Below are 25,603 nucleotides of genomic sequence, written 5' to 3' on the forward strand. Positions count from 1 at the left end.
ACAGCCTGACTCCGCCCCACAACAATCAAGTTTCAGTTAAAGGCAAATGGTCTGCAGGCTCTAGCTAGCACCAGGGTGGTCTCAGCAGATGACAACAGACCAAGTGAAAGTGAGAAAATGTCAGTCTGGTAATAAAAGAACCGGGCAACTGGAGAAATCTGCATACTGGAACCCATTTAGAGCACAAAGGCCCTGGAGGATCCGCTGAGAGAACTCTGCTTATAGCTTACCTCACCTGCTGTGTCAGCATCCACTGGGACAACTGTAATGCGCGTTTCCCTCCTAACTCTAGATCCATTGAGCTTCACACTCTTTCACAATAAGCTTCTCTCGCAGTTTTTCTGGATGGTCTGACGTGTAAAAATACTACAATCTTAACAATAAACAACTTTTAACACAATAAATTAATCTCATATATATGTATAATTATTCCTACGACTTCTATAATTACCTATTTTTGTGTTTTTTGTCACAGTAAATAATTCCATGCATTCAAATTTGCCTTTGCTGATAGAAAGGCAAAGACTTAGGAGCCTTCCTTCTACCAACAGACTGGCACTGTGCAGCAACATCTGTAGGAGGCAGAGGACATTTAAAAACGTAGGAACGGCATGAATGAAACTTCTGCAGTTAGAAACCAACTTCATATAGTGCAAAGCACAAAGCCAGGAGGACACGAGACCTGTCTACCAGGCATGTTTGTATCTGAGCTGACAGAGACGACAGGAACTGGCATAGAACCGCTGATGGAGGGCCACCCTCACACAGCTACAGGTTGATGTGTTCCACCAGCCGTCACCCCTTCACCTTACGAGGTTCCTTAGCGTCGTGTCAACACTAAAATCCATCCACTTCATGGTGCTTTTGTTCCACAGATGGGATATTTCTAACAAGCCCAAACACATTGGGAGAGTGGTGCTCTCCCAAATTACAGATAAGCTCTTCATCTGTCATGTGTGCCTGCTGCTTAGGAAACTACTCCTCAATTCCGGTGCACACCATAAATGATCGGTGAGTATGTAATAGGCCCCTCTGACAAAAAACATTAAACATGCTAAAGACTTCTTCACTTAAACATAATGGGAAATGACTCAAATGCTGCCTTAAGAATTGAAGCAATGTTTGGGTAAGACCTTATTGTGACTTCCTTTATGTACATTACCAGCAGTTTCCATGTCTAATCAATTAGGTCTCAGTCACTGAGCGTGGCTTAACCCCACCACTAACCCTCCCATCAACACACCTACCTAAAAGCTTCCAGGCAAAATGAGAAAACGCAGCTCTTTCATGGCATCTTATCAAATGGTATTAAAGGAGCTAACTGGGATCTGCACAGTCCCGGTGACTCCAGCAAGAAGTAGAATAGAGTTTCTTGCTTGATTGTTCCTTCCCTGTCCCGCTGACAGGCATCTCAGCTGTGATGACATAAGAGTGAGGATGGGGAGCTTAGCTCTAAACCAACATAGCAACTGAACATAGTCTTTGGTTTATTTCTGCTGTCTGTGAACACGTGTGCCAGAGTATTAGAATGGGGAACTTGTTGAGTAGAGTTGAGGCTGTACAGTTTTCTGCAGACAAAAGACGGCATATTTAAAAGAAATATGTTGACAATGCATTTGTACAAGCTAAATTTGAGCATAAACTATTTATTGGGGGGGGGGGGGGAGTTGTGACAGTCAAATCCTTTTTTGAAGAGGAGCTCGCACTGCAGTTTTACTCAAAATAGAACCTGATTGTTAACTTCAGTCAGATAAATTGAGCATAACTCCTGTTTACATAGATATTTTATTTCATGAGCCTAGTAAAGATTTGGATTTTAGCCTCGTTTGATGACAGGCAATAAGAAACATTACCTCATCTACAGGTGATACTTCAACAAAGTCACGAACTGATGAATGGAAAAAAGTTGGCACCAGCAATGTTGAAAAAACCTTGCAAAAGCAACTTTTTTTTTTTTTACCGTTGTAGACAAAAAGTAGCAAGCAATATTTCACGTGCAGTTTTTCACTAAAGCAACAGTAAACTTCTTTGAACAAATGAAAAACATCAAAAATAATGAATGCAAAAACAAAGACATGACACTAGATCCCATGTTAAGCCTGTTCAGCCCCAATTCAAAATGATTTACTCTGAAGAGCAAATCTGAAAAGAAAACCTTTCATGATCACATTGTTCAGTTTTCTCTGGAATGATTTTCATCAAATACATGCAAAAATAGGACAAGAAAAATAATTCTTATTGTAAGAGAGCTTTATAGGATGAGTCCTTGTTTTGTATTAAGCTCCCCATGGTTTCGTTTCATTTGTTGTTTTTTATTTGACTTCTCATTTTAATCCCACTTAATCTATTGTCTTTTTTAATATTCTTCCTTGACAGGTAAAATCGTTATCTTGAGCATCATTACTGATAGAAAATTAGTTTAATGTTTTTTTCAGGATTTTAATTTCTCCTTCTACTTATTGCAACTGTTTTCAAAATTTTTATATTGAGAAGTTATTTTGTAAATAAAGACAAACACACAGACAAATCCTGTATTATTGTTCATTTTTACGTGGAGGGCACCACGCAACATTTATGCTTAGGGCCCCCAAATGGCTAGCACCGACCCTGATCTTACCAACACTATGTGCAGCAGCAGGTTTACTGTTGGATGTGCTAAAGTCAGCCGAGTCCGACCTCCATTTTCTTGTGTAGTGAAGGACTGTTCACAGCTATCATTCAGCTCTGCTCTAGTTCAGGTCAACTTTGAGCGGGGTAAACATCACAGCGGTGATAATTTTCCTCCATTTTTCTTCTCGCATGCGAACCGCCTGTATTCACTTAAACGTACGGCAAATGTTGTGCGCCAAGGCAATGGGTTTCTTATGGCCGATTTTTCAAATCAACAAATAGGCCACAATCTGTAAACTGTGGCGTGGTCGGCAGGAGGTAGGGATGTGGGTAGAAGTCCCAGGACGCGTTGCACGCTAGAAAAAAAATCCACTAATAAATAAATAAATAAATCCCCCAAGAAAAGCAAAATGCCGACAGTGAATCACATAGGATCAGTTTAGTCAATGGACCAATTGTTTAGTCAACAAAATAGATGTCATAACAATATTACTGTTATAATCCATATTCATATCTTGGCATAACAGCATTTAGAAAAAATTATTCCTTTCTGTTTTCAAACAAAAGAAACAATATGGTATTGTACAACCATCTAAATGTTTAGTTTTTAACCATGATTCTTTTGGGTTTTTACAAAAGGTTATCACTCAGCCAGAATTTTGAGCCTTGCTTCAATAATACAGTCAACAACTAATGTTTGACATTGTCCATGTTTTAAACAGTTTATGAGCACCACCCAAAAAATAAATGTGAGCTGAGATCAAGAATATAAATATAATATTAATAGCAAAAACATCATATTTCTTTTGTCATTATGGTTAAAATATTATTAAAATTAAGAGTTGTTTTCCCAAAGGTACACAACAATTGAGGCTCTGACCTATCTGTTAACCTAGCAGAAAGCATAGTAACAGCTTAGACAATTTCCCCAAGAGCAAAGCATCAACACAAGAGTGAGAATTAGCTCCTGAATTATACAACAGGGGTAGTCTCGTCCAATTATTGTCCAGACAATTGTTATCCTAGCTGAAGGGAATGCCCAGGCAGCTGGTGATTCCTGAAACATTGTCTGCAACCCAGCAGTCCAGCTAAATTGCTCACTGTAGTCTCCTCCTACCAGGAACTTTAATTACTGCTAAGAGGAGGACACAGTCTCAGTTATGCAGCACCACAAACAGATGGACAACAAAAGGGCAGACTTCATAATTGACAGACTTTAACTTTAATCAGTGATGTAAAGTCAGGAGCACACCCCTTTACTGCTACAGTGAAAAGTAGCATATGTACAGATGACCCTCTGCACATTTGAATCACATCACTATAAAGCGGACCAGGCCATCTGTATACCATAACGCTGCAGGAATAAATACTTCTAAAGCTCAATCTTCAAGTGTAAACTTCTGTGTAAATTATAAATACTTTATTAATCCCCATAGGGGAAATTCATGAATAGGGTACAACATTTGATTCAACTAATGGATATTTTCTCTGTCTTCACATTATGTTTTTTGTCGAGTTTTAAACAATCAAAATTGAACATGCAATGAAACTGACAACTGATCACAGATGTCCTTCAGTTGTAACCGATACAAGCAGCTTCAAAGATTTTACTCTGCTTTGGGGACCTGTCAGAATTTGTAGAGTGGTCATGATGCTATCTCTCTGATAGACGTGCTGTGGTTAAATAAGCTTAAAATAAAAATATAAACAATTTCAACTGCAGTTGGGACTAGAGATGTGGCAGCATTAGATTCTCATTGTACCATAAACCTGGATAAAAATGCTATGGTTTTGCAATATTTACACAAAATTTAAATCTAAAACATGGTATCAGGGCAACACTTCTGCCTTCTCCAGGAAGATCCTGGGTTTCAATCCCAACCTGGGGTCTTTCTATATGGAGTTGCATGTTCACCTGTTATATGTGTCAGTTCTCTACAGGTACTCTGGCTTTCTCCCACAGTCCAAAAATATGACTGAGGTTAATTGTTCTCTCTAAATCAGGTATGGTTGAAACCATGCCCACATATACAGACTTTTGAGGTTCTTAACCCAGCCAAATGAATATTGGTACATCAATAGCTACGTTCACATGGACAAAAGTAAACGGAATAAAAGAGCCAATCAGAATAAAATGAGTCATGTAAACAAGCCAATCGGAATATGATGATCTGACTAAGCTTAATTGGAATTGTTGTGCCATTAAAGCCATGATGAGAAAAATAGAATTCAGATTGAATTTTCAGCATGTGACATGGGGCAGGAATCAAAATGGATTGTGAGCAATGAATTTCACACCTCCACGCAGAGACAGCCCCTCGCAGTAAGGATGCCTGCTATGAGCCTAGACCACTCCTCACTGTCTTTCCACACTTATTGCCTGAAGATACTGGAGGAGAGGGTGGCTGGGGCGAGCCATCCTTGCGACCTACATGGGACTCAGACACATGGGGTTCAAGGCCCACCAGCTTTTTAAAAGTCAATGTGGCCCCCTGGTCCAAAATGTTTGCCCACCCCTCTTCTACTGTCTTTAGGTATGAGGGTGTGCATCCATGGTTGTCGGTCTTCTGTGTCTCTGTGATGGACTGGCGACCTGTCCATGATAGAACTGATGGGTTTGGTTAGTTTCCACACCACGTCGGTCTCTGCTTTTAGCTACTGAATATTTCTCCAAACAGCCAAGTTAGTCTTTCTTATAAGCAACAGGAATATTGCCCTTTTTTTCCCCAGCCAGCTGACCCTCAGGACATATGAATCACATTTTTATAAAGTGGGTCAGGCCATCTGCACACCACAATGTTGCAGGACAAACTATTTTCAGAGATAAATTTTCAAGTGTAAACTCTGGTGTATAAAATACAACATGTGATCGAGCTAACAGTGGAGTTGTCCATTTCAATATTCTGTGCTTACAATGTATGTTGTTGAGCAGGGCTGAGGTCTGCTTTGCTCCCCAATGCTGCAACAACAGCCTCAAATGAAGAACTCTGGTTACTCTGGCCTTTTTTATCGGGAAGCAGTTTTGAAACTATAACGTTTTTTTAAAGCTCTATATACCTGGATTTCATTTGTCAAAGTTTAATTTGGACATCGCTGAACTGGACTGCCTTTATCAGTCAGCCAGAGGCCCAACCAAGTAACGCCATTGTCTCACCCTTCTGTCCTTCACCTCCCCCCACAGCCCCTGTGACAACCTCCATCCGCTCCTCCAGTCAGCTGAACCAGGCTTTGACAAGAACCAAATGAAAATGTAAATACAGTCAGCAGTCACTGGACCTTAAAGAACCACATTCCTCAAGGTTTCCAACTTGTCATGCACGTTTCTCTTATTTATGCAGAATTGATCTAGAAGTTGTAGTAAACATTTGGGCTATAAGTAAATAAGCATGGTCAATAATAAGGTAGGTTTACACCCAAAAATGGCAGCACATTAAGAAAACTGCTTCTCTCAATCATTCTAAGTAAAAAAAAAAAAAAAAGCCCGGTTTGACATTAAACAAACCTTTCAGAGGCACAGAGGGAGAACCAGACTTGGGTCAGAAACTAGATGTAGCCTCAGACGTAAAGGGGGAGGGAGACGGCACAAACAACGGTGCAGGATAGGAGGGTTGAATGCTGTCTAAGGAATTAGCTAAGAAAGTGGAGACCGAATCAGATATGGAAGAGAAAAAACAAATCTCTAGGTAAGTATGACATGAGAGATGCTTGTTAGGTCAAATAATCTAAATGGCTTCAACTTGAAGTGACTCTTGGGCCAGATAGCGATGCTGACAGAGAGACTATTTATTTGAATTTGTCAAAAGATTAGAGGGGAAAGTGATCCCCAATCTACCTCATGTCTGAATCACAGTTCTACCGAACAATGGATGAATATCTGCGAAGGTAGGTGTTAAAGTAAAACTTTCCAAAAGTGTTAAAAATCTGCTTTAAACTGAGGTAAAAGACAAAGCAAACACAAGCAGAGAGAGGCTTGATCTGCTTCTTTGCTGCGACTCTACTGTTGAATGGAACCCCGTGGCCCACTGAACCCTGACCTCCCACTGGGAGTTTTTGTGCTGAGGGGAGGAGTCCTCATGTAGCAACAGCTTGTGTGCTGCTCATATCATGCTTGTCTCCTCCTCAATTCTTACAGGATGCTCTGCCACCCACCTTCGCCACCTCTTTCTTTACCTCTCTGGGGAAATTTGGTAATGGCCCTTCCAGCCGCCCCAGTCGTTACTGTCGGAGGAGTATAATGTCTCCATCCTGACACCCAGAGGCATGCACAGAGGGCTGTTGTGAAGGTTCAAACCACAACATGGCATTAAATTTATACCTCGTTATAGGAAGTGGGCTGTATATTTCCTTCATCATAAGCATGGAGGCCGCTAATGGAAACAAAAAACCCTTCTGGAGCAGATGTTTCATTTAACGTTTATATAGATATAATTTACAGCAGTGAGCAATTCACTCTGTCTTAATAAATTATTTGATTGATAAACTTAATTTACAGACGTGTAAACAAAAGACATAATTTGCTCTTGTGCCTGGAAGATACTGTATTTGTAACATGTGAACAATGAAAACACACTAAGGGCCTTTACATACTCTACTAGAACAGAAGAATTTGTTCTCTCTTCCAGGATAAGAACAGAATGACATCTTCAGGTTCTTGCAGCCTGTTTTTGACACATTCTCTTTGAAGAATATTTTTCTGTGTGCTGTCCGACAAACATTATAAACCAATGTTGCACAAGGGTGGACCTATGCAGACTTCACAGGAGTTCTATCCTCTAGTCGGTGTCTAGAATGAAATGTCTTTGTTCTGTTCACCTCCAGTCAAAAGAACAAATTTGACCTTTATTTAATCTACACACTGTAAGGGAAATGACCAAGGGTGAAGTAGCTTGTAACTGTAAAAAGGGAAAAGAAATTTTAACAAAAACAGAAATACTCACCAAAAAGACAATGGCAATAAATAAAATCCAAAACAAAACAGGCAACCTTGTTCAGCACAAAACCAGATCAAAAACACAAACCATGTATCTAAACTCGGGGGCGGTTCTAGATAGGGCCCAATAGGGGCCAGTGCCCCTGTAGAAATGGTCCTGGGCCCTGTACTAAAGACATAACATTAAATACACTTGTTACGATTATATACACTGGCGAAGAAACTATTGGTCACTTTGAACAATTTTATTTTTTACCAATGCAGTTTTACTCTAACAAGGATTTAAAAATTAAGGTGTTTTACGTTTAGCTTCAGCCGTATTGAGCTGGGATCACAGTTTTCATCTGCTAGATCAGGGGCCTGAAACCTGCAGTTCCAGAGCCACAAGTGTCTCATTAAACCATTAAATATTGCTATTTCATTGTTTAATTATCTTGTTCTGTGCCCCTATGAAAACAAAAAACAAAAACACTTGCCCCACCTTGGTCCCCTGGTAAATTTGGTCTAGAACCGCCACTGCCAAAAACTGTTTCATATACTGTGTCTAAGTGTGAATGACTTGTTTACGTACCTGCTTCTCTAAGATGCGGGAGATTTCTCCCAGAGTTCTGTCCAGTCCAGATGCTTTGTTGTTGGATCCCTGTCCACTATCTTGGCCCTGCAGCTGCTTCAGCAGATCTTTTACCAAACGCTGCAGTCTGAACAGAAAGAAATGGAGGGAAATGTATTACAGATTTGCTCAAACTATTCTGTTCAGATCAAGTTTAACTACAACCATCAGACCTAAAACTAACTACTGGATTAATTGATCAACTGCAGAAAATTTACTTAAACTAAATATGTAATAACTAAAAAATCAAAAAATAAAACTCAGGCTATAGGTGCAAATAAGTGTGACCATTTGCAAGTTCATTACTATAAAAAGAGACAATTTATCCTATATTAATTATGCAGTAAAAATGACTTGTTTTTAAGTCAAAACTCCTAATAATAATAATAATAATAATAATAATAATAATAATAATAATAATGACTAAAATATATCTTAAAATAAATGACATGTATTTACATTTATACAAAGAAATCATAAAAACAATATAGGCATTAATGCAGAATAAACAAATATAACAAGAGATAATATTTAGAAAAAAGTAGCATTAAAATTACAAAAACGAATGAAATTAAAAAATAAAAGCAAATTAAACCAATTAATATAAGATTTTTAGAAGGAAAAATAACACATAAACAAGAAAAACATTTCAACACATTAAAGAAATATTTTTTTAGTAAGTAAATAGTTCTTAATGTTGATTATAGAAATAAAAAGAAGCAACTGGTCTTATAGCAAAAAGAAATGGCGTTATGAAAACAAGTACAAATTATTCCTAAAATAAGTCTTAATAAGTCTCAAGGAAGTCTTGTAACAAACTGCATAGCTATTTAAGTATAATAAAAATAATTTTGAAAAACCATCTAGTTTTAATGACGTGAATAGTCAGGGTTACTCACTTGGCTTTGTATGGGGAGTCAGGGACCAGATTCTTTGTCTCCAATGAAGTCTCATATTCCTTCGCTCTGCAAAAATGAGAAGTAAGAAAGTTTCTTTAAACCCCATGAAAAAAAAAAAAGACCATGGGCTGTCAGTAAAGGAAGCCGAGGATCAAAGTGGGACACAAGTGAGAAAACAGTTCAAACTGACTCCGTTTATTTGGCCTGTCAGCCGATCGTCATGTAACTCAGCTTAAAATAATCAAACTTTGGGTCTGTAGGGACAACTGCTTTGCTAATGTCAACGCATCTCATCAACACTTAACTGTTGAAATTCTCTCTTTACATTTTCCTGCTATCGTTGAGAATACAACAAACAACCTTCATACTGGTGCATCTTTAAAAAGGTATGTAATCTGAGTACATACCTTTTAATCAGTAATTCCCCAAACAAGATAAGAAACTATTGAGCAATGATTGAACAAGGGCCATCCAGAAATGAACTCATGGTTGATGAAATCAGACATTTACTGGGATCTGACAAATGGATTTGTCCATCTTCTACCTTATCAAATCTGCAGCAACCTATGCTTGATCTACTAACAAACTTAGGTTTTCTAGCATAGTCGATTACCAAAACACACGCTCTACATATTATCCAGTTAAAAGGTCTATACATTTGAAGATTTAAGTTTCTAGACACTTTGTATATAAAGCATTTATCTAGTTGGGTTTTCATATCCGTGTGTCCCACGACTGTGGAAACAAAAGCATGATCAAGAAGAAAAATTAGAACTCACTGTAACACCCCATCTCACTGTACTTTGCTTTTTCCTGAAATGTTGATTTATTTTATTTTTTTACATTGAAGATAATAGAAAAAGAAACAATGTGGAAACTAACATTTTTCACAATCCACTCCCTTTTTAATAAATATAAAAAAGCTAATTTCATTCTTCAGACTTTTTAAGACTGTGCAGTAACCCCACATTAATCTCAAAGTAAGCCAAGCACAATAAGATATGCTTTCAATTCAATTCAATTTAAAAATACTTTATTAATCCCAAAGGGAAATTAAATGTTGTTGTTGTTGTTGTTGTTAACTCATATTATTCAGGTTTCTTCAAAGAATTGTTGTAATGGCAGTGGGGAGGAAGATCTTCCAGCGTTTCCTCCATCATATTTTAAGCCTGGCAGGCCGCCATGCTTTACTCGCACCCCTGCCAGTAGGGAAGGGTACCGAAACCTGGTATAAAAAAAACGGCCCCGGGGCCACATCGGACAGTCCTCACGAACCAACAAGCTTCAGCCTTATCGGTCCTCTTAACAGTACAACTAAGGTCAGATTAAAATGTTCAGGGAGACTTCAACGCTAACATTGTTTTTCCTATCTTCTCGACCCTTAAGAAACACAGGAGGGGACTGAAGGGAGGGGGCTAACGTTCTGCTCTCACATGTGCGCCTCGCTTACTTTCATCAACACTGTTGCCAACTATTTAGCAACTTTTCAGACCCCGCTAAAAATTTATTCAAAAGCGACAAGCAAGGGGAGTTTTCCTCTCCACTGTCACTTAATGCATGCTCAGAATGAGGGATTGCTGCAAAGCCATCAACAATGCAGATGGCCTGTCCACTGTGGCTCTGCACTCTTTCATGAGTGAATGCTGCTTGTCAAGACGCGATGCAATCTGCTGGGTTTCCTTAGATAGGAAACTTTTTGACAAATCTGTCTGATTTGATTGAATTTGACTTTGTAAAGTGCCTTGAGATGATGTGTTGTGAATTGGTGCTATATAAATAAAATTTAATAGAATATTCCTCTCTCCTGCAACATTTTTATTCAAGATAGTGTTTTAGCCTTTTGTTCATGCATAAAGTTATTTTTATAATGTTTTTGTTGTTCGATTTCTATAAAATATTTATTTTGTCCTGTTATTTTGTTTGCTTTTGTTCCAAATGTTTTTAAAAAAATAAACTAGTCAGTAATTATATTATTGTTATTTTTTACCATTTTGTTTGATAAAAAAAAAAAAAAGTATCAGTAATGGTACCGATAAAATACCGTATAGTTAAGGAGTATCGTTAAGAGTAGTAGTATCGATAAATCCTTAACGATACCCACCCCTAATAAACCAGCCGTCTCAATCAGAATACAATTTCATTCTGATGGTATTATTTGTTGATAAAGCTTTAAGTTTTAATTTGCAGACAAAGCCTGAGTGAAGATACTGTATGGGAGAGAGGAGCAGGGCTCTGAACTAAATTTTTAAGAATCAAGAGTCTTTATAGTTGTTATGTAACCATAATGAAATTTTGGTGAGACTCTCAGAATGATAAGAGGCAGACCTGAATTAAAAACACTCACAGAAAAATTAGACATAAGCATCCCTAAAAGACACTCTCAAAAATGTAAAACCCTCAGAGGAAATAAAAAATATTAAACACCTTTGACTCTTCAAAGAAAAAATTGAAAAACTTACAGAATAAACATCCTTAAAAGAAAAACATGTAGAAGGACAAATGTAGCATGTAGTATTTACATAAAATGCAGCTTGTGCTGAAACAGTGTGAAATGGGCTGGTGGTTTATTTGACTGTCAGAAGTGGAGTTTTTTCTCTGGTTGCATTATTATGCCCAATTATTTCCCCCTAGGTGCACGAGTTCAAGGGCGAGGCTCAATCAAACCGCATTTGACAGCCCAGTGTTACAGCTTCACTTTAGTTTTGTTAAATTACCGTTCATATAGACAATGTTGCCTATTAAATGACTGACTTACAATCTAGTCAACATAAACTTCTTTATTTGAAGCAAAAATATTTATAACCTATTATCATTGTAACAGAACACTGAAGTAGCAACTTGTTTTTCCAAATGTTCTATTTTGGAAAAAGAAGTGGGAAAATTATTATTTTTTTTGTCCGATTCATCGATTGATCGTAAAAATAATCAACCAATTAATCGATTATTAAAATAATTGTTAGTTGCAGCTCTACCTATTTATAAGCAATTTATCCTGCATACATTTCTTAAATAAATGTACATTTTACCATTTACAAACCAATCCTTTTCTGCAAAATCTAAAGCAGCAGAGAAATAAGTTAGCTTCACATCAATTACTTCATAATGTATTCTATACAGCTGTGTCTTTGTACACAGACCACTATGCTTGATTTGCGCTCATACACAAACAATGCCTACTGTGTTTGCTGCTCATAGGACCACAGACAACCAATCAGCAAGCGAGCAGTTTATACCAGGGCGGAGGAGACCTCAGTTTCTAAAAGCCATTACCAGCCACTGGTTGACAGACTGCTTAAATTACATTGTATTAGATCATTTTGAATTGAAAATGTATCATCAGAGATCCTTGGTCAAATTGGTAGAAATAAAAAGCCAACTAGGATGTGATTTCACTCTTTTTATGATACAACAGTACAGCATCATGGGACTGAGTAAATGGGTGTGGGAACCAGTCAGTTTTACAGACACCATGCGGTGTTTCAATAAAAAGGTTCATTTCCACCCAGCGGTGAAGTAGCTCACCTTTATGTTTACGGGAGCTCTGTGTTATTTATGACCTCTAAAGGGCTGCTGCCTTTGAGTGCTGGTCTCAGCGGACCTGCTGCAGAGTGATGGTGAACAGAGGCAGATCATGTTGTCACTTTCGCAGCACCGCTGAGGCTCACAAAGGTGAAAAAAACCCCACCAAAAAAAAACACCAGTAGAGAGAATAAAGTGCAGAAGATTGATGGTTGTTTAAACTTGTAATTGTCTCTTTAGTCATCTTAAGATGTTACACACTCTTCTCAACAGCATAACAGCAATATATTATCTTAACCAATTTCTCATAATTCATATTTTATCTATAATGAGGGCTGAAAAATCAGTCTGCCTTACACAAGCATAATGATGATAGAGGGGTCTCTGTGATAAGGAAAGAAGAAACAAGCTTCACAGAAGCAAGACTGGTATTCATTCAGTCGGTCACCTAAATAGCATTAGTCCCGCAAAAATAAAATAAAAAAATGGCAACAACAACCCATAATACCACATATGTATACAATTGGAGAGCAGCAACATTCAAAAGCAGTAATGAATGTGGAAAGCCATCTCATATACTAAATGATGTCCAGTCAATTCACAATTCAGATTAGACTAGACTTCTCGTAGATTAAAATTTCTGGATCAGGGAGGTAATTTTTCCAGAAATGTATGCAAGAGATGCCCAAGTCACTTTTTGAATTACTGCGCATGTGCAAGACCTGCTCTTCAACTCCTCAGAGGGATCTCGTGAAAGAATCTCCCAAATTCACTCTGGTCTTACTTTCTTCTGAGGCCTTCTTCTTCTCATAAACTTGTAGGACAGTTTATGTCTTGCGACTCTCTGTCATTTTCAAAGTATACGGTGAGAGCAGCGAAGCTACAATGAACAGCAAACACCGAAGTTAACCGGATACATAAACACTAGAAGTACACATGCACAGCAAGAGGAAACTAGCAAGGAACGAGCACCAAGTGGCGTTAGGTGACCACGTCACAATGATTGGCATGTGGGAGAACCAATAGATAAGATGACCCCCCTGGAACTCAAAGCCAAAAAAAAAAAAAGAAAAAAAAAAGAAAAAGATTGTTCACTATACCTTTAATCCCATTTATTTTACTTGTTAGGGAGGGAGTCCAGCGATTATGAGGGCCAGTTCCTTTCTACAGGAAGATAATGTCGTAGTAAGTCTTCATTCGCATAACTCTAATTTGTTTCCCCAAGAAGAATTTTAGCTTTTTTAAACTTAAGTTCTTGTTGTTGAAAATCATTATTAAACTTGTTTATTTTTATGTGCCCTGCTGATATAAGACCACGGTTGTTAATCATAGTGGCCTTTATGTAGCTCACCATTTGATTCCATCTGTACAGGAAAATATTAAAACCCTTATTTTACTATAAATACTTTAACACAGGAATCTGTTAAAGCCTAGTTTAGAAAGATTTGATGATGGCAATGCCTTAGTCAATCAGAGAAGTCTATCACAGCATGCAACTAGGCTTAAATCAGGCTTTGAAACACGAAGGACATACAATTTAGTGATGTGGCTGGTTAACTGTTGTAAAATAAAATAAGCACTGAAAACCAGGATGATCCTGTTTTGACTCTCACATGGGATAACACTTACCGCCATTCTTGGGTACACTTTATTCTTGGATCAAATTTAGTAAAATTTTAGCTTGGACATATTGGACAGTTTTATTTTCATTTTGACATGTCTGCTCACTAACTTTTAAACCGTGAGAAGAAAATTATAACCCATGAATTTGAGACTCCATGGAAAAAAAAATGAAAATAGGTAGAAGGGACTAGGCTAAGTTAATATGCTCAAAAGAGTAGCCTTAAGCTGACAAATCTTTTGGAGTTGCATCTGGAACATATTACAGATGTTACCATTCATATATTTTCTCAATGAAGCTACATTTAAGTAAATGTAAAGCTTTTGCTAAGCTCAAGTGTTATCATCAACTTTGTCCATGTTTAATTAAAATAACAGTTTTAAACTGGTGGCCCATTGTACTCTCTGCTTAAAAGGGAAAAAAAAAGGCCAGATACCAAACTATACCAACTGAAGGTTTTTTTTGCTGACTTTAGTGAGATCTGGCGATTGAGATCTGGCCATTGCAGAATATTAAATTTCTTTGCTTTAAAAAAAAACCTCTTGGGTTGCTTTTGCAGTATGTTTTGGATCATTGTCCATCTGTACAGAGAAGCACTGTCCAATCAACTTTGCTGCATTTGGTTGAATCTGAGCAGAAAGTATCTCCCTATACACTTCAGAATTCATCCGGCTGCGTCTGTCTTTTCGTCAATAAACACAAGTGACCCAGTGCCATTGGAAGCCATGCCTGCCATCACACTGTCTCCACCGTGATTTTCCAAAAAATGTGGTGTGCTTTGGATCATGAGCTGTTCCAATTCTTCTCCAAACTTTCTTCTTCCCATCATTCTGGTACAGGTTGATCTTAGTCTCATCTATCCAAAGAACGCTGTTCTTGGCCTTTCTATTTTTGAGACTGATTAATGGTTTGCACCTTGTGGTGAATCCTTTGTGTTTATTCTCATGAAGTCTTCTTTTTATGGTAGACTTAAATACTGATACGCCTACTTCTTGGAGAGTGTTCTTCACTTGTGTGGATGTTGAGAAGGTTTTTTTTTTCTTCACCATGGAAAAGATTCTGCGATGATCCACAGCTGTTGTCTTCCATGGTCGTCCAGGGCTCTTTGAGTTCCCAAGTTCACCAGTGCTCTCTTTTTTTTCCTCAGAATGTACCAAACTGTTGACTTGGCCACTCCTAACATTTCTGCTATCTCTCTGATGGATTTCTTCTTTTTTTCTGCCTCAGGATGGTCTGTTTCAACTCCATTGAGAGCTCCTTTGACTGCATGTTGTGTGTTCACAGCAACAGCTTCCAAATGCAAAGGCCACACCTGGAATCAACTCCAGACCTCTTAACTGCTTAATTGATGACAGGTTAACGAGGGAAGAGCCCATGCAGCCTTGTTATTTATTTTGCAGTCTTTTGAGTCAATTGTCCAATTACTTTCGGTTCCTTAAAAAAAACAGGCGGCTGCATATTAAAGAGCTGTAATTCCTAATCCCTTGATCCAATGTGGATGTGAATACTCTCAAATTACAGCTGAGAGTCTGGACTTTAAGCCCATATTGATTATATAATTGTATCCTGAACATGTTTTCAAAACAGCTAAAATAAAACTGTCACTGTCCAAATATTTCTGGGCCTAACTGTACCTTAGTTTTGGGGCCACACTTTGGTAAAACAAGGAGAAGTCAAGTTTTTTTTCTCCAAATATAAATTGTACATCTTACTTATGATGGAATCCTCCCAATAAGCTGCATCAAAAACACCTCTTTAACACATTGTCAATAAAAACTGTTAACGTCTCTCTATTCCTCTCTCTTCCTTTTCTGACAGTGAATTAATCTCAGAGTTGAAGCCCGGGTTATGACGAACAGCATCATCCCCTCCTATTTGTTAACTACTATTGATTTAGAGAAAAATAGACATGGCTCATACATACTTTAACATGCACCTTGTACACTGAAGGAGGCTTCAGATTTGGCAGAGCTATGGCAGCAATTTGGAGAAGAGCTCTTTACAGGGGGGAAAGAAGGGAACCTACGGATCGATCGGCAGCTTTGCTCCCCAATCACAGAAAGTGGTCATAAATTAACTTCATCAGTGGTATTTTGTAGACAGCAAGGATGTAAATATGATCTGCTTTCTGTCTCCTTGTCACTTAGATAAGGGGGGAAAAAAAAGTTCTGGCTCAGTTTTGTTTTGAGTTCTTGAGAGAAGATAAGGGCCTAGCGGGACGAAAAACTGGCGGACAGAATTAGAGAAAAAGAAGATGTTATTACCTGGAGTTCATTCTGGCACGAAGCCTCTTTGCTTTCTTCCTCGCTTTTTGCCGCTCTTCACCATCCTTCAAACTCTCAGAGGAAACGGAGCCATCTGTCAATATGTCCACAATATACTTCTTTAAGGAAAGATGCTCCTAAAAAAACAGAAATGGGAACAATTGTAACATATATTCACATGGTTAGAACATTTAATCAAATGGTGAAAGGCAAAAAACACATTTTATCATAAACTGACAATAAACCACCGTTTTAATTTTCTGGACGTTTAAACTATTCAATCAAATATTGCTGGGTTGCTAACGGCTAACGTATCAGGCATAAACCAGTGGTTCTCAAACTTCCTATGTTGCGTGAAGTGAAAAAGACCCTTAATCATTTTCAGGGTCGATGAAGTGTTTAAAATGAACTCGGTGAAAGGACGGAGATCTAAGAGGTTATTTAAAACGAAAACTAGTGTATACAATATGTCAAAGCGCGCCTGTGGTTCATTCAGGCTATGAAAGAGCTCGGGAGCAAGATTTTAGGAGATAACAGTAAGGCTGAACAGAAAACAACAAAGTCGCTCTGATTTATCCTCTCAATTGTTCAACCTCTGTTATAGATTAGCCGGATTTGGAAATGTCTGCCTTTCAGATGCATCAGAGTTAGAGTGATGATCTACATTCTCTAAGGGAATACATATGGAGGGTGTTTCAGTAATGCTAGCCAGTGAATCCCCTGCAAATTCTGTTTCTCAGCGGGGGAAGAAACGGAATTTAACTTTTTTCTTATTTATCCATCTTTCTCTCTTTCTCTCGCTTTATGTTTCTGTCTCCATCTTGTAAATGTATACATGGGTTATATTTTGAAGGCTACCTGCCTTTCTTCCTTGATGTTGTTGCCCTAAACAATGCAATTTCATCCTAACCCTGATCATCCCAGTTGTTTCTTTTTCAATTTTTTTTTAGATATCCTTATGTTATTTTTATTATTCATTTGCACTGTCCTTGAAAGTTGCAATTCTTTAAATTTCGTTGTGCTGTCTTGCACAATGACAAGAAAATAATTCTGTTTCTGATAGTTCTTGATTGAATGAAATCTCATTAAAATCTAGATCTGCCAGAGTTTATAACATTTTTGAGCATAACTTTATTCAATTTTAATTTTGTTACATTTGGGATCTGCTTCTGATCCATTCATGGGGTCCATCGAGCAACAAAATGTGTTTTCCAAGTATAAAGCAGCCATCTTATTTCATTGATGGAGTCAGGAAGGTGGGTTTTGTTTCAAACAGACAGGCCGTTGGCGATTTGCAACAATCAAAGCAAATTATATTTTTGTAGGACATCCGAAAATGACCATTGAGCCATTTAATTGTCGAGAACGTTTAATGCTTAAGGCTCTGCATGTAAAGTACCTGTCCACAGACTCATGTCCGCCTTATTATGTGGGAGCCTAGAGACAGAAATAGCTCAGGATGTGATCTAGCGCTATTTTTAGTAAGGCTAAATGTTTTGTATAATAATTTACTACAAGCCCTGACCTTATTGGGGGGGCGGGGAACTTTGTTGGTGGGGTGCCCCCCCTCCTCTTGAATGGTAGGGGAAACACTGCTAAACATGTTGATCAACAATAAAAGATGTTAAAGACTATTTAAAATGTCATCTCTGCATTACTTTTGGCCTTAGTAAAACATTCCTTAACAGTGTTGGCTCTCACACATCATGTGATATGGCCCCATCTGCTTGTAGCCTTAATTATTAACTTCTCAAGGCAAAAAAGCCTTTCGACAGTCTTTTGTATCATCAAGTATTAGTTTCAAAAAGTAAAAAACCTGAATCGGCTCAGATCTGTACTGTTAGGTAAAAGCTTTATAAAAACTGAAAATAAAAAAAAAAATCGGCCTCAAAGCTCTAATAAATTTTTCCTACAAATACACAATTATAGGCAAACACATGCAGAAGTTCAACACAGCGCGACACTTCTCAATAGTCCCACCAAACCTGGTGATTACAACCAATTCCCCCTAGTCTCTTTTTTTATCTAAAAGCCCACCCATAGACTAGACATGTGAGCAGACTGGAGGTGTTGGCTTCTGTCTGGACGCTGTCAGATGATTCTGATGTTTCCACGAGCAGACAGGGGAATGTAACCCAATTTGAACAGCATTATGCATGTGCAAGAAACCAATTATCCAATTATCCTGTCATCTAGCACCCCAGAGAATAGGATGGCCATCAGATAAAGGGTTTCAATTCAGTAGTGACGCTAACCTGTGTGTGGGATACCATAGCCTTTGGTCAAGTGTTGTCCCTGCACCTGCTGCCTGAATGGAGGCTGTCACTGAGAGGGGTAATAAAAAACCTCAATTGTGCAAAAGCAAATTAGTCCAACAAAGGTACAGACTGAATCCAAACTTAACCGAAAGAAAGTGAAAAAGTCCTTTCCATAAGAATGCAGGGAGGGATTAGATATAAAACCTAGAGCCCAAAAAAAAGTGTTGTGCTGCTATGGTCAACATGACCATATCACACAATAAAAGGTAAATCTAAATATTTGCTTGGTAATATCAAATAATTCAAACATCAAAGAACTAAACAGCAACAAATTACATGTTTTATGTTGGAGCAAATACATTTTCAGGTGACAAAATTAGTTGTGCTGTTATACTACTTGGCTGGAGTTTAACTTTCATTGACACACTTTACACTAAATTCATTTGTATTTTAAAGAATATCATTTTTAAAACGAAAACAATGTAAATGTAAACCAAATTAATCATTACAGCTTTGAAAACAAAATGCTCATTGCATGTAAAGCTAGTATGCTATTCTGTATTTATAATATACATGCACCTTTGGCCTCATGTCCCTCGCATTGCAGGTCAGTCGTGACTCATGACCATAGCTGTCCTGTGCTTGGGAAGAAGCTGATGTGTAATATCTCTGAGAGGCCATCTAATGCACTAGCCACTTACTTAATGAAATTCTTTTAGTCATGTAGTCATCTAAATCCCAAACACCATGGATTACAACAAAAATTCACATTAGTTAGATCAAACGTTGCTGGAATATGAGTGAACACTGGGACATGGACTGCATTTCTTCAGAATCGTTGACAGACAGCCGTCTACCACAGACCCACAGCAACAAAGCTGCAGCGACACCAACCCAAGGGCACAGCTCCAGCACAATATCACAGATTGGCTCTGATGGCAGAAATGTGAGACACTGGAAACATCTCTCCCATCTCTGACACAAGCTGGCCTGTCACATTTGAAAACGCAGCCTTTTACAAATGTGTATTACACAGGGTGTGTTTGTTCACCTTTCCTTTAGTCCTATACAGAATCCTGTGATAGGCACACGGTTGCATGTCATGTCGGTGCTAATGATCATACAGATCAAATGACAACTTTATTGGTTTTAGTGTCAATTCTGAAGGAATTAACAGCATTAAGTACAGTATTTCAGTAACACCTGTATCATAGATTTTGATTCAAATAACAGTCTGTTAAGATACTTTGCAAAAAAACCTTTAAAATTTTATTTGAACTGCAAATAGCCGTATTAGACAGATTGAATATACATAGTTTTCTGTATCCCCCCCCCCCCGAATCAAGCTTTGAATTCTGAGTAACTTAAAAATATAACCAATGTTAGACTACGCTGTTCTTCTGAAAGGCCACCCTCTGCTGGGCTGTGAAAATCTAACAAACGATTATTGCAAATTTATTAGTCTGAAGGGATTAATAAATAAGACCCTTAATTCATATCAGACTTAAAACTCAAAAAACTTCTTACTTAAGTTTGCATTTAAATGGTTTAGATTTCCTCTGATCCCAACCACCCAACTGGTCATAAAGACTTTAAACCATCATTCAGAACTTTTAGCAGAAATAATGTCTTAATATGATGGAGTCTTATTTAACCCTTCCACAGCTGCCTGGTTTAGTTACCTCTTCAATCAAAAATGTGTAATGCCTGACATTGTAGGTCATGACAAAAATTACCTTAGACCTTCCACCTGCCAGGCTGCAATAAATGTTGGAGCTTCACTGAAACCCAGGTCACCTAAAACTAAGTCTGAGTCGCGGTTGCTTTGATCAACTCGTACCGTTAGATGTTAAGTGCCGAATAGCGGGAAGACATTAAAAGATAGGCTTTTAATGTCATTTAAAATTTTAAGGGACTGTTGGAGTTATCAGGCAGCTGTGAAAGATGCCAAAAGAAAAATCACTTTTATTCTCTTAAACTGCAACAAAGCTTGTATATTGTTCAAAACTATTTAGAATATTCTCACTGTTTCAAAGACCATCTGCATTGAACCTTCCTTCAAGGCATGTGAAGAGTTTCTGAACTTTTTTTGTGGATGAGGGGGCAAATGTTCAGGCTCATAACTTCTGACACACCACTTGGTTACCTGCTTTGCTGCTTTCCACCAGTTCGAGCTGATGACTTAACTGTTTAAATGAGACGCTTGGTCATCTAAAGCCCTCAGGTTCTCCTACGGACACGTACCAACCTAGGTTATTTTGGAGCATTCAGTTTTTGCCTTGTTGCTCCAAATAACTGGAATCAGCAAACAGTGTAGCCTTTAATTAAAAAGCCTAGCTTTGATTTAACTGTACTGTCAAATTTTAGACAACGTCCCAAGCTGTCTTTTCTTTTCAAAAATATTGAAGAAAATAATCTGTATACAGCTGATGGACTTCTGAAACAGCAAATAACCTTTCTGAGGTCTTTCAGTCTGGTTTTAAGTAATGTCACGGCACAGAATCAACTCTGCTCTGGGTTTTTAAGAAAATATTTTCTAGCTACAGATGGATTTGATACTATGGATCACAGTATTTTAGTATCTCGTTTAGAACATTTTATTGGCAGCACAGGACTGCCCTTGACTGGATCAGGTTCTACTTGATATAATTTATAATCCCAAATCTCATCTATTTTATTGGCTGTTGATCAAGAATCAGTTTATTTTATTTGTTCCAGTTGCTTTATAACCGTTTGTCTTCTTGTATTTGTATTTTAATGCTTACATCGGATATGCTTACAAATAAAGTTGACTTTGCTCTTGCATGATATTAGTAATTATGATTAGTAATGCACATATTAAAAGGATAACAACACTCAATTAATTACTTAAATACATTCTTAAAAACTAAGTTTGGTACCTTATTATTATTCATTATTTTCTGTAGTATTTTCGATATTCTTATTAGTAGCAATATTTCACCTATTTGTTTTTATCTTTGTAATTGTTATGGCCAATCAACTTTGCTGCCTGAACCAAATACTGCCGCTAATGGAATAATTCAATATAGCCCAAAGGAGTTGGTTAAAATAGGTGAGTACCCCTTCAAATTATGAAAGAAGTTGAAGTTCTCAGGGCTACAAGAACCAACTCAGCCCCAGACTTGAGTAAAATGCCATATGGCGTCTACAACAGGTACCCCAGACTCTTGAAAAAGAGTATGAAGAATCATTAGGATCATATGGAGGAGGGGGAAGGTGGCGAAAAAGAGGCGGCGTGCCAAGGGGGTCTGGATTTAGAAGAAGGGGAACTCAAGTACAGTTCTGACATCTCGCTCCTTAGGGTCGAGAGCAAACTATTCTTCGGTGTTCTTGCCCAACACATGATAGAGTTCTTCCTAAGGGACAATTACATCGACCCCTCTGTCAGAAAGGTGGAGTCTGAAGTTGCCAGGATGCTAGTCAATCATCATTAGAGTGAAAGGGCTTCATATAAGAAAAGCCACTAAAAACATCACAGAAGCTGCCAAGGCATCAAGATGGCTGTGCATTAAGCGGGAGCTCTGTGGAACTTTATATGTATAAATAAATAAATAAATAAATAAATAAATAAATAAAAGAACATTTATGGAGTAACAGTGAAAAACTGTAAAACTCATTTGAACATTTTGTGGTTCTGATCTGGATACCAGAAATAAACCTTTAAGGAAAATGCAGTGATAGGGAAATTCGAGGAAATAATCATTATAACGCCAACAGCAAAATTTAGAGGTATTCTGTGTTAAAATTAAAACAAACAGAGCAAGACGGACCAAAGGTGCTGCTTCTAGCACCAATAGTTGTTAGCCACACAAAGAGCTTTGCTGAAAAGCCGATCTCAAATTGCAGCCTGAGAGAGTGCCTTGCATTAGGAAGCTGCTTTCCCACAGAAACCAACTCCAGGACTAATAAAGCCCAGGGATAACAGGGTGATGTCAAACCTTCACTGAAGCCTAACTATGTACATTTCAAGGCTCATTTCTAACCTGACAAAGCAAGCAACAGCGGCTGTGACAGAATATAATAGGATGGATAAACGATCACGTTGCCTACGTCATAAAGGGCAACTGCTGTTTCATTTTGTCTATTGACACAACAAGCAGCAGCAGGGTAGTAGTCTTTGACAGAATGAAGGGATGTTTGTTCCCAGCAGCGTGTTGGTGATACGCACCACTTCCTCATCAGAGAGCTCCCGGCCCTGGATGCTGCTACTGTCTCGCACGGCCTGCTGGTGCCTCTTGCCCTTGGTGTGGCTGAACAGGTGCACCTCAGAGGTGATCTGCAAATACAAACATAGTGGTCAGAGGTCAGTGCAACGAGCACAAAGGAGGCAGGAGCAGGAAAGGGTCAGCGGGGCCCCGTTTTAACCTGGTGAAACAATACACCACACACACAAGCACAATAGGACAATCTATAGCTCCTAAACCTCGGTTTACAGAAACAAAATGCATAGAACATGCTGCACGGACTCCAACTCCAGGAAGGTTGTGCATTTTGCCAACACGTGGTGCCTTGCAAAAGTACTTAATCCTTCAACTATTTTATATTTATGCAGTGTTTCTACCAGATTAATAATAATGGGGTTTTATGTGAGCCACCGTAAAGCACCATATAACTGTAAAGGAGGCAGACAAATTATACATATTTATTTTATTTCATTTTTTACAAATAAAAGCTAAAAAGTTTAGCGTACCTATAGTTAAGTCAGATTTAGGTTGAGGGCAGATTTCATTTTAGGGCAAGCATTTAATCTTCCTAACGTTTTTTTATTGTTATTATTGAAAGAAATAATAATGCTTTGAAGTGGCCCAACCCAAGTCCCAACTTAAATATTGCAGAGAACCTCTGGAGGGAGCCGAAGATTAAGGTGATGATAAAAAAAGGCTTGAGCTCTTTACCAAACAAACTGTTGAATCATCACTGGAAACGTTCAAAAAGCTGATCCGCAATTGGATAATTTTTTTTTTTACTTCTAAATAGTCAGAATCTAAAGCTTCTCTATATGTATTAAGCTCCCCTGAGTCAATAATTGTTGGAACTACCATTTCCTAAATATTGTTTAGGATGTATCTACCAGCTTAGCACATCTAAAGATTGAAGTTATTCCTTTTCCTCTTTGCAAATTGCTCCAGTCTGACGGGGTGTTTTCCCAATGATTCTGTTTGAACTCCTACTTTCACATCCTAATGATGTTCTACTTTGCATCAGTTAATACATAAAAACTCCAATAAAACTCAGAAGTTTGTGGTTGTCACGTGCAAACGTTTAAAGGGAGTGAATACTTTTTCAAGACAGTGTCAATATAGAGTTTTTTGACGCAGAGGTGAAAACGGGGAACAGTTAATAATCATTTTCTGCAAAGCAGCCCATTTTGAGATGGTTTTTGTTTAGAGTCATTAAACAAAGTGCTCCCCGATGACCCATCCGTGATCTCTGGTGTCAGATGTCAGCCCAAGGTCAGTTAACATTTTAACAAGATTCCTTATTTTGCCCCTGACCCTTCATTTTATCTGATGCTGGTTTGAATTGCCACGGTGTTCTACCCTTGTTGTCATGGCAGCCAGTTAATCAGAGATAAATGTGTGCTTGTGAAATTGGCTGCCAGATGCTTTTTTTCCACACACAAAAAAAGAAAACAAAAAGGAATATAGTCAGTCACAAATTGTTTTAATAAATGCTATTAAAAATCAACATTTAAATAAGAACTTTTGTGAAATCCTTTCAATAACCTTCATAAATGCAGACATCCAAATACTGCATCAGAGTTGCCCTAAACTACCAAAGCCCTTAATTGGCTCCATTTCCCGGTTTCTTATAATCATTTGGGCCGACCGCAAATATTGATTTAAACTATTTTTTTTTTTAAAACTGAGCAGCTCGAGAGGAAATCTAAACGCCCTGTTTACACGACAACGTTTTCCGGTGAAAGCGGAACCGTTTGATCACGTCTGCACTGTTCATTTACAAGATAATGTTTAATGTTTGTTCTTATAACAGCACAGTTTGAAAATGGGTTCCAGGTTGTAATGGAATAAAAACTGAACTTTTCTTCCAGGGACTCCCTGGTGTTGGATGCTAGAAATCGTTATAAATTAATGTATGCAGGCACAACATTATGGCTGCCTACAATTTTAAAAATCACAGAAGAAAAAAAAATGGTGGATACCTGCTGACTCTGATACAATTCAAAGTTACTTTAAGGAACAATTGAACTTCATTGTTTCTCCGCAGGAAAACTTCATTCTCTGCAATCTCAAAGGTTTATTAGTTGTGATCGGTTTTAGGCAGTATGCATGCACATGTTGAGTTTCCCCTAGTGGTGCAGTGTGGGAATTACATAATTTTCTAATTTCTACAGCTGCTTGTTCGAGAGACACCACACCTAACGATAAAAAAATCCCCAAATAAAATAGGTTTGCTCGTTCAGTGTGTGGTTTCCGGTCAGACGGAAAGCACGACACACCACACACGAACAGATTTCGCTTAGGATCATTCAGATATCAGACGGGAAATCTTGCGAATCCTCTCAAGATCAGAAGTGAGTTCGAAGTAAATACCGATGGACGACCAGGAAGAATAATGGCGATGGTCTGTGGACCAATTTTTACAGAGAAAAAAACATAACCAGTAGAAATGTGTTGGTTAAAAAAGTGGAGACAACACAATCGAGGGGCTCTATGCTTGCTGCACTATAAAATAGAGGAGAGTTGTTTTTTTTCCCCTCTTGGGGAATCCCCCACCTCGCTTTCTGATTGGCTACACATCACATTCAACAGTCTGTGCGCTCATTTGTCTTCGGAGGACATCACACACGCCAACATATCCGAAAGACAACCCGACATGTTGAATATCCCCGATTTGAGGTCAGAGCTGT

General features: G+C 38.1%; 1 protein-coding gene across 4 annotated transcripts in view; it reads right to left on the reverse strand.

The window, feature by feature from the left end:
• The window catches only part of scaper (S-phase cyclin A-associated protein in the ER), an 89,498-nt gene that overhangs the window by 36,905 nt on the left and 26,990 nt on the right, over nucleotides 1–25,603 (reverse strand). For all 4 annotated transcript variants that reach the window (XM_021320944.2, XM_021320945.2, XM_036149795.1 and 1 more), the window contains 4 exons: nucleotides 22,901–23,008; nucleotides 16,454–16,590; nucleotides 9,050–9,115; nucleotides 8,112–8,238 (listed from right to left, as the gene is read on the reverse strand). In XM_021320944.2, coding sequence (XP_021176619.2) covers nucleotides 8,112–8,238; nucleotides 9,050–9,115; nucleotides 16,454–16,590; nucleotides 22,901–23,008 — 438 coding nt within the window. The remainder of the gene's footprint in view (nucleotides 1–8,111; nucleotides 8,239–9,049; nucleotides 9,116–16,453; nucleotides 16,591–22,900; nucleotides 23,009–25,603) is intronic.

This window comes from Fundulus heteroclitus, chromosome 2 (genome assembly GCF_011125445.2).
Source record: "Fundulus heteroclitus isolate FHET01 chromosome 2, MU-UCD_Fhet_4.1, whole genome shotgun sequence".
Taxonomy (NCBI): Eukaryota; Metazoa; Chordata; class Actinopteri; order Cyprinodontiformes; family Fundulidae; genus Fundulus; species Fundulus heteroclitus.